The sequence below is a fragment of the Monoraphidium neglectum genome, assembly GCF_000611645.1.
Source record: "Monoraphidium neglectum strain SAG 48.87 unplaced genomic scaffold scaffold00360, whole genome shotgun sequence".
NCBI lineage: Eukaryota > Viridiplantae > Chlorophyta > Chlorophyceae > Sphaeropleales > Selenastraceae > Monoraphidium > Monoraphidium neglectum.
The window spans coordinates 1-13,967 of NW_014013268.1; the positions used below are offsets into that span (position 1 = coordinate 1).

The window sequence follows — 13,967 nt, forward strand, 5'->3', positions numbered from 1 at the left end:
CCCCCCACCCCATAGGACTCGCCCCCACCCCTGCCCCGGCCACCCACCTCTGCCGCCGCGCCCTGCACCCCTGGCCCGACACGATCCACCGCGCAGGTGCCCGCTGTCCCTGCCGCCGACCCCAAGCCGGACCACCTGCTGCATCGCGAGCGCCGCGAGGCCATCCTGGCGGAGCACCCCGAGATCCAGAAGCTGCAGGGCAACGACCCCATCATGGCCCTCTACGCGTTCGGCGTGGTGGCGGCCATGCTGTCGCTGGCGTGGCTCTGCCGCGACTCCTACCTGCTGGCCGTGCTCTTCGGCTTTGGCCCGGGCCCCTACCTGGACGCGGGCGTGCTGGTGCTCATCCACGAGGCGACCCACTTCCTGGTGTTCAAGCGCCCCGCCGCCAACCGGCTGCTGTCCATCTTTACCAACATGGTCATGATCGCGCCCCTCTCAGAGGTCTTCAAGCAGCACCACGGCGCGCACCACATCGGGCTAGGGGACACCACCAAGGACGTGGACGTGCCCTTTGAGTTTGAGATCAGGCTCATCGGCAACAGCGCCGCCGGCAAGGCCCTTTGGCTGACCTTCAACATGGTCATCCTGCCCGTGCGCTCGCTCATGAAGCTGCCGGTCCGCACCGACAAGTACCTGATCCTCAACTGGGTCGTCTGCCTGGGCTTTGGCGCCCTGGTGGCCTACCTGTCGCGCCCCTCCCTGGTGTTCCTGCTGCTCTCGCTGCTCAACTCGCAGGGCCTGCACCCGGCCAACGCCCGCCAGGTGCAGCGCCACGTGTTCAACGGCGACGAGGGCATGCGGTCGCGCGTGCACGGCCACCCCCGCACCTACTCCTACTACGGCCCCGCCAACCTCTGGAGCCTCAACGTGGGCTACCACCTGGAGCACCACGACTTTGCCCGCATCCCGGGGACGCGCCTGCCCCAGCTGCGCCGCATCGCGGGGGAGAAGTGGTACCCCTCCCCCGCGGCTCACCCCGGGCGGGGGCTGTCGGAGCTCATCAACTTTGTCATGAACCCCAACATTACTCTCGCGGACTTCGCCAGGCACTGATTGAGGGCTCATTGGCCACCGCCGGATCGCTCTGCAGCCCTGGCGCGTGCGCTATTTGACACTGCCCTCGCACCGCACTGCCACACTGTGTGAGCCACGCAGTACAGCGCCCTGTGCACGCGGCCCCATCGGCTGTCGCGCGTTACACCGCCCTCACGCTTTGCGTGATACGGCGATTCTGATTGGAGCGCTATTGAGACTGTGTCCTCCCTCGGCTGGCACCGATCCTGGCGATGGCTGGCGTGCGCTGCTGCCTATTTGCTAGCGCTGCTGCACCCCAGGAAAGTCGCTTGTCCGTGGGTTGCGGCCCCCACGTCAGCGTGTGACGCACTGTGGCGCTTCGTGCTCCAGCGCGCGGCCCACCTTGGCGTCCCCGCTTGAAGGGTGGTCGTGTGCCTGCTTGTCCTCCTGTGACCAACCGCTTTCATGATTGATCATACAATTACAGTGCCTGCAAGTGATGTGGGGTTTTGCACCCCCTCACCCCCCCCCCAAGTATTGCGTGCTACAAACCCGTCTGCGCTCTGCTTACTCACCCTGCGAAGCCCATCGTAAGCTGGCAAGTGTGCGGCTGTGCCTGCCACCTGCCTGGAAGAAATATGGGAATTGCATCTCCAGCACTCAGGAACTGCCGTTTCTGCCAGTCTGTGATGATGGTGTGTGGTGCGTGTGTGTCCGTGTGAGAGTGCTGAGAGCGGCCTCGTTGTTAATGCGGCTGAAATGGAGGTCATGTCTGTTGGTTGCAAGGGGCTCGTCCCCTTGCCCCTGGAGACTGCGCTTTGGGGTGTCGCCGAGTTCAGCAGCCCCCTGTGACGGCGGCCTGGCCCGCACTCAAGGCTGCGCCGCGCAGGCAGGGCCACGACCACACCTTGTGTAACGTAATTCTTTCCTTTGCGGAGATGGCAAGCCTGGAGGCCCTGGCATGCGGGGCAGCAGCCAGTGGGGTTGGCAGGGCGTGCCGGCGAAGCAGGCGGCGCCGCGGCCTCTTTGGCAGGTGTGGGAGATGGGCCTGCACTGGTGAACGCCTTGTGTGTGTGTATCTCATGGTGCCCTGGAGCAGGTGCGCCCCTGACTGCAAGACTGCACTGAGAAGCTCAGCCCTCGCCGGCAGCTCGTGCCTGATCCCTGCTGTGAAAAAATGACAGTACACACTGTTGAACACCATGCCAGATAGTTTCACATTAGCAGCAGAGCCCCGCAGCCGGCCTTGGGGTCGCTTGTGATGCAACCGGCCGCGCCCTTATCAGCCAAGCTGCTCCATCTCAGGGGGGTACCAGGGCCACTCATTTCGGCACCAATGGCCCTCAAAGGCGGTGTTGCGGGCGATGCTGGCGTGCACCCTCCACAGCAGGTGCCGTGGCACATAGCGCCACTCCCACTTGCCCGCGCCGCTGCCGCCATCCTCGCCGGTGCCCTTGTTGTTCCCCGCGTCTTCTCCCGTCTTCTGCTGCCGCCTCTGCTGCTGCTTGCGCCGCTTGGTCGCTGGCTGCCTCCTCTTGGACTTCCTCTTGGTCGACTTCTGCTGCTGCTTGGGGGGCGGATGGCTGGGGCGCCGGTGGCTGCCAAATCGACGACACCGCGCGCTGTGGCGCCTTGGGCAGCACAGACAGCAGCTCAGCCAGCGCAGGGTGTGGCCGCAGGCCCGGCGGCACCACTAGCTGCTGTCGCTCCCACAGGTCATCGCGCGCCACGTCAAACCACAGCTCCTGCGGGCGCGGCGGCGGGCCGGGCCAGCCCGACGCGGCTGCAGCTTGTGCTGATGCTGCTCCTGTCCCCGCGCCCCCTGGGCAGGGGCCCGCCGTGGCCTTGCCCGGCTCGCTCTGTTGGTCTGAGCCATGGGCCTCGCTGCCAGGTGCGGCATCCGCTGGCTGGCAGGGAGCTGCAGCTGTGGTCATGGCGTCCAGGGCAAAGAGAGCTGTGTTGCCCCACTCCAGGACAGCCCTTGTGGGAACCTGTGTTCAAAAGGCCGGGGAGTGTGAGGTGCGCGGGGCGAGGCGGCGCTGCCAGAGGCAAATGATGCGCACACATCGAGCGAGTGCAGCTTCGCAGACAACGGGGTGTGTGTGTGTGTGTGTGTGAGTGTGTGTCTGTATGTGTGGGGGTACGAGCCCGTGTGGATGTGCATGCCCTTGCCTAGCACGTGTTCATGGAATTGCATGCAGGCGTGATCATCGGACGCAACCGGTCACTTGGTTTACGCCCCTCCCTGGGACCAACCCGCAGGATGAAGCTGAGGACCAGGCGGTGGTGGCATGGCGCGTTGAGGTGCGGGTGGCGCACCACAAACTCCGGAAGGAGGCGCAGCGCCTGGAGAGGCAGCGGCAGTGGGGCGGCGGGGCGTGAGGCCAGGGGGAGCACGCCTGGGGAGGGAGCCGTGCCCACACACACATCACTGATGCAGCGGCTGCAAAGCGGCGGACCTGGGCTCGACGCCGCCAGGAGGCAGCCTGACACCCCGGCTGTGTGTGCGGCTGTGCACCCACTGGGGCTTCACAAGGCCAGGTGGCCCAACACACTGGCGCCTGCCCCCCACCTTGAGCAGCGAGTGCAGGTAGCTGGGCCCCTGGAAGAAGGTGGCGTCCGGCCACTCCCCGCCAGGCTGGAGGTCGCACCTCGGGGCGCACGCCGGGACGGTCGCCCCCTCCACCAGGGCCCACACGGCGCGCGCCAACCGGCTGCACCCGGCAGTTGCAGCAGCCGCGGGCGCGGCACCTCGAGGCACCGCTCCTTCGCCGGCCTCCTCAGCACCCGCGGCCGCTGCAGTCGCCCGCACCGCCTGCGCGCCCGCAGCAGTGGCGCTGGCGGCGGCAGGCTGCTCCAGGGCGAGCGCTGCCTCGGCCCTCAGCAGCGTGGGCACCAGCAGCATCAGCTCCGGCGCTGCCCAGGGGCCGCAGTTGGCGGTGCCCTCCACACCCAGAGCTCCCAGCACCTGGCGTGGCGGAGGGTGGCGGCGCAGCCAAGACGATGTGACGAGAGGCGACCGGGGCGTAACAGAAGAGTGAGGTGTCGCGCGAGCACTGTGAGGACCAAGGCCACCCCTGGGGCCTCACCAGGCGGATCGCGTCCCGCTGTTCGCGGCCGCCGAGCGCCTCCAGCTGCTGCGCCACCCAGTGCAGTATGTGGACCGGCGTTGCCAGGACGCGGTGGTCCCTCAGCATGACGCCCACGTCGCACGGCCTTAGGAGGAGGGGCAGCGCGAGTCTTGGTGGGGCGCAGGTCGGGTGGGTTCTTGCGGGGAGGCGTGCGTGCTGAGCGCACGCTGTGTGCGTCGAGGGTGTGTGTTTCAGTGCTTGCATTTGATCAGCCATCTCACGATCCAACCCTGCGCACGCATAGTTTTATTGTTTGCCATCTCGAACCCATCGTCACATGTTTCAAAAGGATTCCACATTGCTGAGCATCTCAGTCATGCTCAACCCCTTTCAGCAGATCAACCACCACTGCACGCTCCGAACAGCAGGCGCCCACCTGTGCCAGATGTCGCGGCCGCTGCACGTGATCTGGTGCCATCCCCCGTCCCAGGCGCAGGACTTGAGCCCCAGGCTGTCCTCCTCCTGGCTGTCAAGCTCAACCTGCCGCGTGCGCCACAACCACAAGAAAGCTGACAAAGACCGCGTTTGGGTACAAACAGGGGCGCAGCCGCACTATGAGTAATGAGTGGGTGTTGAGAGGCCCTGCCTGTCGAGGTCCCAGCGGGGCGTGAGAGGTCCCCGCAGGCTCGCACTGCGCCGCACACCTGCGAGCGCCCCTTCTCAAACTCAGCGGACGCCTGGTTGGCCCTGAGCCACTCATCAAGGTCCATCCGGTGATCGGATCTCCGAGCCTGCCCGAACGCCACCCACTTGCGGTAGCGGGAGTACATCTCATCCGCCTGCAGGCCAGAGCGAGAGGCCAACGCCGGCGGTGATGCCGCACGTTGAGCAAAAGCACAACAGGGGAGATGAGAGTAGACAAAGAGTGAGGCGTGGTGGGCAAAGATGCAGCGAGGCGGTCCAGCGGTTTGCGTTCCTCGTCGTGCAAGGGATCTTGGATACCCCGACACCACAGACGGATGCGTTCGACGAAAGGACACGCGCACCTGAGCCCTCGTGTGGCTGCCCCTCAGACCCACGCCCCAGGACGTGACGGTGTGCGCCACAACCGGCACGTCTGCACACTGTCCGCCGCTGCACTGCCCTCGCAGCCGCCGCCACGTGCCGACGCCCTCCCCCACCAGCGAGGCAGCCTGCGTCGCCAGCAGCAGCGGGACGTGGCCTGCAGCGGGCCACGGCCCCGCGGCCGCCGCCTCCTTTGCCAGGAGAAACAGCTGAGCCCCCAGGCCCTCGGGCACCGGCTTCGTCGGCGCCCTCAGCCAGCGGCCGGAAGCGGGGGGGCTGAGGTCTGCGCTGGCTTGTTCGCGGCCCAGCAGGGCGAAGCTGGCCGCGACAGCTGCGGGCTCGGCTGCAGCAGTCGTGGTCAGGAGGTGGTGAGCAGCGCGGATGGCAAAGCCTGTGGGGGCAGGGTTGTGCAGGCGGGACAGGTCGGTCACCTGATCGGTGGCAGCGCAGCGCACTGTGCACCACTGCGCATGCACACATCACAGCTGCGCACTAGTACCCTCGAGGCAGCCAACCTGCCACACCAAACGTGTTGCCCACCCGGCATCGCTGGGGCGCCACCGCTGCTGCGCACCGACGTGCCAGCCTGCAGGCGCCTCTTTACTGCCTCCCACCCACCCAGCCAACGCCCCCACCAGTCAACCCCAGCCACCCGCCCACCCACCCAGCAGGTCTCCCAGTGCGGCCCTCATGGCGTCATCCGGCTGCTTGTGGCCGCTGTAGCCGGCCAGGTTGACCTGCCGCGGCTCCTGGCCACCAGGGTGGTATGGCTCCAGGGCCAGGGCGCGGTAGGAGGAGAGGGCGGCGGCCAGCGCGGCAGAGGGCAGGCCCAGGGCCGCCAGCTGGCGCGCGGCGTGGAGCGCCAGGGTTGGGACGCAGATGGCCGCCTGGCAGGCGGCGCAGATGCAGGGGCAGCGCTGAGGGCGCCAATAGATCGAGCACATGTGGAGTGCAGCACACAAAGGTTGCTTTTGCACGATCCATTGACGATGTTCGAGCGCAGTCAACTCTTGATAGACGAGTGGCGAACTGTGGAGACACTCTGGCAAACCGGGCAGACACGCAACTGATGCAATAAGCAACGCATTGCCAGCACGCGCATTGCAGCCCACCATGGCGGGCGGCCCTGTCAGGAGTGCTGGCACAAGGAGCAGGCAGCGCGGCAGCGGCGCCTGGCTGAAGACGCAGCTCTGCACCAGGTCCCCCAGCAGGGTCAGAGACGGCAGGACCACGGGGCCGGGGAAGCCCTGGGGTTGCAGCGACAGGCAGGTGTCCCGCGCGCAGCCGTCCGCCGGGGCCCCCAGCCTCCCTGCATCCCACTCCTGGCGCTCCCACAGAAGCATGACGTCCCAATCGCCCCAGTCCGGCCCCCACGCAGCCTCCGTCGCCGCCCTGCTCTTCGCCACGTGGCGCATGAGGACCTCCGCGGCGGCCGCCAGCGCAGCGCCGTACGATGTGGCGACGCAGCCCTCGTCGATCCACCCCAGAGCGCCCCCGGCGTATGGCAGCAGGCACTGGTGCAGGTGCCGTAGCGAGTCCTGGCTCACGCCTTCGGCGCGCAGCAGCTCCGCCACGAGCGGCAGCGCCCCAGGCACTGACAGCTCAGCCGCTGACCGCTGCAGCAGGGCCTGGCTCTGCACACGTCAAAAAGCAGGCAGAGGAGAGAACCAGCCGTATATGGAGACGGAGGGGACAACACAAGTGCATTTTTGTTGCTTTCATGACAAGGTACCGGTGTACATCACTGAATGGCGGCATGCCTCAGCAAAAAGAGACTCCACCCGCTGACCTGCTGGATGCGTTGTCGCTTTGCCGCGGGGCCCTTCAAGGCTGGGGCCACCAGCTCCGCCACGCGCACTGCCTCCTGCACCATGCCCAACCGGTCGCCCTCGCAAGCGGCCGCGTCCGCTGCCGCACTGCGCCGCAGCCCCGCCCAGCTGGCTGCGCTGACTGCGGCCAGGAGCGGGCGGCAGGACAGGGGGTCGCCCTTGCAGCCCTTCACGGGCTTGCCCCAGTCCCCAACCCGCCATGGCGCCCTGCCGGGATGGAGCCGCACACGGCGGTTCTCAGTCGGTGGCTCTGAGCAGGACATGCTCAGAAAGAGGGCCGTAGATCCACACGCGCGTGAATGCTCCAGGAATGCCGGCGCCTGTCAGATGACAGCAGCAAGGAGGCGAAGCGAGGGGCCCTCACCTGGCCCGCAGCGCCGTGGCCACATCTAGCTGCTGCCACAGGCACTCAGGCGCGTCGGCAACCGCCCGGCCCGGTACTGGCCAGCGCGTGTTGCACACAGCGCACGGCCCGTCTCGCCACGCTGCGCTGGGGCCGTCGTGCAGAGACCCTCTCCGGCCAGAGCCGCAGGTGCATATGCAGCACAGGTGCGCGCGGCGGAGGCGCAGTGCGGCTGCCGCAATCCGCAGTGCGCCGCAGGGTGCGCCGCCGCGGGCGGCCAGGTGCAGCGCGGCCTGCATGGCCACGGCTGGCAGTTGCAGAAAAGGGACCGGGCTGTGTGCAGCAGTGCATGGGCAGGTAGCAGGGGGCTTGCGTGCATGCCTTTAGGTCTCGGCACGGTGCACGCTGGCCAGCATTTTGACATCCAACTGGCGCGGCATGCAGCAGCTACCAGCAAACGTCTGCCGCTGCTGCGGCGCGAAAGCATAGGAAGGCCCCGCACTTGCAGGCCCGCGCCCTCAGCCAACCTGCGCTCAGCACGCGACAGTGCCAGGGCCACCACCCCGGCGAAGCGCTCCTGCTCCTCCTTGTCGCAGCCGGCGATGACGTAATCCATCAGCTCCGCACCCAGCAGCTGCTCAAGATCAGTACCTTCCGGCGCGTGGAGCACCCAGGAGGGGCTCCTGCCTGGCCTGGGATCCAGCCGGTCGCGCGCCGCTTCCCCCTCCGGCCCCAGTAGCGCGACGGCCTCTGCGGCCTTCAGCGCCAGCGCGGTCTGTCCCAGAGCCAGCAGGTCACGGGCCAGCTGCTCCCGCATGCCCGGGGCTGCGGGGCGGGGAGCGGGTGCCTGTTTGGAGACCAGGGGGCCTTTTGCAAGAATGGTTGCCACCCCACTTGGGCGGCTGCAAGCAGCCCCCGGCCGCGGCGCCAAGCGCGCATTGCTGGCCAGGGGCTCCAGGCCAACTTGCTGCCGCGTGCAATGGCGTCATGGCAGGGCAAGTAGACACAATGGTGTTCAGCTGATAGACACCAACCACTAAGATTTGGTACTGGCAATCTGTAACACCACATCTAACAGCACAACCAGTCTTGATATGCACCCCCATTGGTCGAGAACCCCCACTGCTGTCGTGCACCCAAGGCTCACCGACTAGCTGCTCAACACACGCGACGCTCGCGGCACCCGCCAGCACGCCCTGCGCCAGCGCCGGCCCCGCCAGCATGCCGCTGCAGCAGCAGCGCTCGAGAGTTTCGGAAATGCCTGCCAGTCGTGTCTCCTGGCGCGCGTGAAGCCACCCAAAAGGGTGGGGCTGGGCAAGGGCTTGGGCTGGCCATGGTGATCCCGCTTCGGCCGCAGGCTGCTGCTGCGGCTGCTGCGGCTGCTGCTGCGGCGGCGACGGCGGCTGCTGCCGCTGCTGCTGCTGATCATAATTTGCCCCCTGCAGCTGTTGCGGCTGCTGCTGATGCTGCTGCTGCTGTTGCTGCCGCTGGAGTCTTCGGGCCTCGCGCTTTGCAGCCTTGGCCTCGTGGCGCTGCCGTTCCTGCGCCGCCCTGTGCGCCACCTCGTGCTCCTTCCACCACGCCAGCGCTGCAGGGCCCTGGTGCGGCAGCTCCTCCTCTTGCCAGGGCAGCTGCCGCGTGATCAGGCACAGCATGCTGCTCGCCGCCAGGCTGCCAGAGGGGCTGGGCCAAGTCTGCGTGCAGTGTGAAGTTGCATGTGTACAGGTGAGGGAGTCTTGTGGTTGGCAAAGTGCCAGAACGTTCATTTTCACTTCTAAAGGTGCAGTTTAAACGGGCACATGATCCTGCAAAGCCTTGCAGGCTTTGCAAGGGCCCCGACCACGCCCAACCCCACAGCCCCACCAGCGGCACGACGTCGTCGTCCTCGGCTCTGGGCTTGCCCGCTTGCAGGGCTGCTTCCACTTGCATGACGGCAACTGCAGCAGGATGAACATGCGCTTGCCCTGGCCGAGCCTGCACGCGGCGCTGCTGCGAGCGGCCTGGCCAGTTGACGGGCTTGCGAGGCCGCGCCCTTGGCTGGGGTGCGCCTGCTGCAGCTGCTGCAGGCTGCGCAAAATGCAGCTCCGAATACTCTGGTAACTGGTACTTGAATTGGGCTGCAGCCCTCATGTATTGGCTCGTCTTGAAGCTGTGTGTATGTTTGTGTGTGTGTGTGTGTGTGTGTGTGTGTGTGTGTGTTTGTGTGTTTGTGTGTGAGCAACTGAAGAAAGCGGGTTGCAAGGAGACCATGGTATGCGCTCGTTCGGTCCTGGGGAGGCAAGCATACTCATTAAGCAGCGCCCTGTGAGGCCGTATCAGCCGCTCGGCTAGAGTTGGATGAGAGACTCGAGCTGGGTGGTGCAAGTCACCTGCGGCGCGTCTTGTGCCACAGCATCTCATCAGGCTGCCCCGGCTCATCAAACTCTGCTGGGACCCCGCATTGGCACGAGGAGAAGAGGGCGAGGCGAGGGCGAGTGTTCCAGTCAAGCCTTTGGGGGGATGGTGTAGCTGATGCAGCGCAGCGCTGTTGTGCCGTTGGTCAGCCGCCGAGCCCCGAAGCACGACGTCCAGAAAGTCGGCCAGCTCAACCCTCCTGGAACAGATCACCAGTCACGCTCTCAACCACATCCTAGATCTGCAAATATAAGGAGGGCTCAACCCTGATCGTTGCCAACCAGCCAAACCCTCATCTTATGTCTTAGTATTCCCACCACCCCAAGGCAGCCCACCTCCCTCGTCGGCGGAGCCCTCCTCCTGAGCCGGGTTGTTTTTCGCCCTCACCATTGGAACTCTGCACTCACGCAGCAACCGCACGCGCGCCTCCGTCTTCTCTTGCTCCAGCTCGAACTGTGTCTGCAGCTCCCTCTCCGCCGTCGCCACCCTCCCTGCTGGCTGCCTCTGGCCACGCTCCACTGAGGTACTGTCCAACGTTGCTGCAAACTGCCACAGCGTGCTGCGAGACGACGCGATGCGCAGCCCCTGCAGCGCGTCTGGACAGCGCCCAGAGGGCGTCTCTGCGCAGTGGTAGCGGCTGTGCAGCAGCCGGCTGTGACGCAGCAACACTTCAGGCTCCAGGGGAGAGACAGGCGGCGGAGGGAAAAGGCTGGCCCAGCGGCCGCCGCCTTGTGCATGGGTGCTCGCACGTGGTGAAGCAGCCGGCGCGCTGTCGCCTTCGCCCCTGCTGTCGCGTCCCCAGCCTTCCTCCTGGACTTCCTGCGGTACCGTTTGATACATACATACATGCTTGGCCGTGGGCCAGGCTGCATGCGTAGCTGGTGACTGTGGGAAGCGGCAGCCACCAGCCACCCAATAGCTGAGGAGCGCCGACCACATGCACGCACACCACCGACGGTGCCGCCCTACCACGTGCCTCAACCCGCTCACCCGCCCGCACGCCACCACCACATTGCGCAGCAGCTCCCACAGCAGGCCCTGCTCCACTCCGTCACCAGAGCACGCCGCAGACAGCGACACAGGCGCGCCCGAGCGGCGCCGCGCCAGGGCCAGCAGCGCGTGCCTGAGCGCCTCGAGGCAGCGCTGAGGGCTGGGCCGGCCGGTGCCGCCGCGTGCGCTGTGCTGCAGCTCCAGCAGCGCCACCTCCAGCAGCGTGGCGCGCGTGAAGTCCGAGGCGGCCTCGTCCTCCCTGCACTCTGCCAGGCGCTCCGCGTCGGCTGCCAGCAGCTTGGGCACCATGGAGGAGCTGGGGGCGGGAGGAGGGGCACAGGGCGTAAAGGAGGAATGTCAGCTGAAATTGAGTGAGGGTGCGCAACATACAATGACCGCAATCACTCTCCACTGCTTCAACAGGTCAAGCACGGATACGACTGAGGCCCAAAACGAAGGAGCCCCCAGAGCACACCCCCAAGCAGCATCCCGGCTTCCACACAAACACACCCGCCAAGGTGCAGCTCAAGGTTTGCCCGCTCCCACGGCATGTCGGCCGCCGTCGCCAGGTTGAGCGCCTCGCGCGGCCGCCCCGCGCGCAGCAGCGCCACCAGCTGCATGTGCAGGGCCCCGTGGTGCTGGTAGTAGCCGTCCTGCCCGCCCACAAGCAGCCGCGTGCCCTGCAGGGCCGCCGCCGCGATGTGGGGGTCGTCCCACCCCATCCGCAGCAGCGCTGCCGCCCTGCCCAAGGCACGCCAGGCCTCCACCAGCGGCAGATCCTGCGGCTGCACCACCCACAGCCAGGGGTTGCCTGCAAGCCGCGAGACGACGCGCGGGCCGCCGCACCACGCGCCGTCATCAGTGCTGTCCCAAACAGCGCCGCCGCCGTCCCCTTCAAATGTGGCCTTTTGAAGTAGCTTGTCGCTCTGCCATCGCTGGCTGTGGATCAGAGACTCGGGCTCGGCGGTCGTCAGGTCAGGCGGCCGCGGTGGGTGGCGCGCGACCGAGGCGCAGGACCAGAGCCGCCTCGCCAGGGTGTCGATGCGCCTGGCCAGGCACTGGCGCTGCTGCCTGCCAGGTGGGGTGCCAGGGCGGGAAGCGAATGCGCAAGTTGGTCTTTGGTTTCCGTGGTTGCCAGCTGTTATGATGTGTCACGGCGCCACACTCCGCCTGACATACGCCGTGCTGCCGCTCCCTGAGCCGAAGCAGTGGCAAGGAAGACCGGACATGCTGCATAGGGAGCGTCAGCTGCCCTTGCTACCCAGCCCTCACCAGGGGACACCCGTCACGCGCTGCGCAAGCTGCGCCAGCCCAAGGGCCAGGTAGAGCACGTCGCTGCGATGGGCAGTGTAGCGTGCTTCTTGCGGCGGGAACAGTGAGAAATCGGCATCCTCGCCGGGGCCTGGGGCTGAGGCAACGCCCCACTCGAGTGCGCGGACCAGCGGCAGCAGCATCGACAGGGGGCCGCCTGCGGCAGCACCCGCGCGCGCCTCCGCCACGAGCTGCGCAGCGTGCGCCGAGGGCGGCGGCGCGGTCTCTGCCATCTGTGTGTACCGCGGCTGCCAGCCAGAGTTGATGGCCGCCAGCCGACGCAGCTGAGCCTGCCATGCCTGGGCCGTCGCCTCATCCGCCTCCTGGCGCTCAACGGCTACCTCCTGCCCAACGAGCGCATCGGCGGGCAGCCACCCGGGCGCGCAGGCCCACAGGCCCAGGGCTTTGCGCAGCTCCGCCGGCGCCGAGCGCTGCCCTGCCGCCCTGCGTTCCTCCATGGACAGGCGGGCTCTACCTGTCTCGCACGCCTGGGCCGTGCAGCAGTCCTGCAAGTACAGCACACCAGGCATATTTGGATTGATTCAGGTGTTCAAGGGAATCCGCAACCAGAATCGGTGAGGTGTCCCATTTAAAAAAATATCACACTCATGCATGCCTTCCCCGTGTGCATCCCCCTGTCAACCCACCAAGTGCCGCCTGACGGTCATGTAACCACCAGAGAGCAGCTGCAGCAGCTCTGGAAGCCTCAAGGGGTTGCGCATCAGGCGACGGTGCCACCACCGCCGGCTGCAAGCATCCTGCGTATGGGGTTGACCGTCTTCTGGGTTCAAAGGGCATCCTTGACAGCTGCATGCTCCACGCCATGAGCAGCACGTGGTCCGTGACCCCAATTATCTCCTACCCGGAACCCAAGAGGCGCGGCGCACAAGAGCATAATTGCTGTGAGCAATATGCAGCCGTCATGGCCCTTTTCATTTCCCCACAAAACTTGCACACGCGACCACTTTGTTCAACGCACACCTGCATCAGGCCCAGCAGGGCTCCAACCTCTTCTGGGCAAACCACATCTTCAGGGGCAGCCCTGATCGCCGCCAGCACCACCCGCACACGCGGTGGCAGCCATGAGGGCCAGCCCTCGCAGCCAACGTCAAGATCGGCGACTGGTGCGCCGCCCTGCGTATCGCTGCTCGCCCACAGCAGCTGGGACGGGACAGCGGCTCGCGCGTCACTGTCTGTCGGCGCAGGTCCGGCGCCGCTGCCTTGCTGCTGGCCGCCAGCGTCCCCATCGCGCAGCAGCAACCGCATGAATGCACCACGGCATGTCTCGTTGCAGCAGCTGTCACCATCGTCGTCACTGCTGTCGCTGCTGCTGTCCTTTGCGTCGCTGCCGCTGCTGCTGCTGCTGCTGCTGCTGCTGCTGCTGCTGCCGCCGCCGCCGCCACCACAGCTGTTGCCTCCGCCGTCCCGGCTGTTTCGCATCGTGCCGCGCGGCCGCTCGCCTTGCTTAGACCGAGCGAGCCAGGCCACGAGTAGCATGTGCCCACTGTCCACAGTATGCATCAGCACCAGGGGCCGCGACATGCGCAGGCTTGCCCCATGCGTCCCAGGCATTCCGCGCTCGGCGTCGCCCGGCTGCTGCTCCATGACATGCGGTGGCAGGCTGGCCAGGCACGCCACTAGCCGCGCACGTGACGCGCATGCGGCGATTGCGGCATGCTGCTGCACGCTCCCATGTATCATGCGTAAAGCATTGGCCACAGAGCCCACTGCGCCCGCAGGCAAATGCAGCAGACCGAGGTCGCACAGCAGATCGGCGACTCGGCTTGCGCATTGTACTGCATCTGTCTGCGCCAGGCTCTGGTCGGCCCCTGCATGGCGGCGGGCGTCCCGTTGCGGCTCTGCTTCCTCTTCTGCCTTTCATTTCATCAGGCTGGCTCAGCTCTATCGGCTTCACATCACGAGTGTACCCACCACGCCCGCCATCAT

General features: G+C 66.6%; 2 protein-coding genes across 2 annotated transcripts; one reads left to right on the plus strand and one right to left on the minus strand.

The window, feature by feature from the left end:
* Positions 1-213: 213 nt before the first annotated feature.
* Positions 214-1,056, plus strand: MNEG_2991 (hypothetical protein; the record flags this gene model as incomplete). The annotated part of the gene is made up of 1 exon (XM_014048528.1): positions 214-1,056. One exon carries the CDS (start codon positions 214-216, stop codon positions 1,054-1,056), a length of 843 nt encoding a protein of 280 aa, XP_013903982.1.
* A 1,243-nt stretch (positions 1,057-2,299) lies between these two features.
* MNEG_2992 (hypothetical protein) lies at positions 2,300-12,478 on the minus strand (the record flags this gene model as incomplete). The annotated part of the gene is made up of 20 exons (XM_014048529.1): positions 2,300-2,584; positions 2,634-3,008; positions 3,274-3,363; positions 3,590-3,985; positions 4,107-4,257; positions 4,525-4,628; positions 4,793-4,927; positions 5,135-5,544; positions 5,818-6,040; positions 6,266-6,787; positions 6,943-7,189; positions 7,347-7,618; positions 7,828-8,150; positions 8,473-9,019; positions 9,189-9,474; positions 9,695-9,749; positions 10,055-10,538; positions 10,710-11,025; positions 11,220-11,780; positions 11,982-12,478. The coding sequence occupies 20 exons, from the start codon at positions 12,476-12,478 to the stop codon at positions 2,300-2,302; spliced, it is 6,279 nt and encodes a 2,092-aa protein (XP_013903983.1).
* Positions 12,479-13,967: the final 1,489 nt, after the last annotated feature.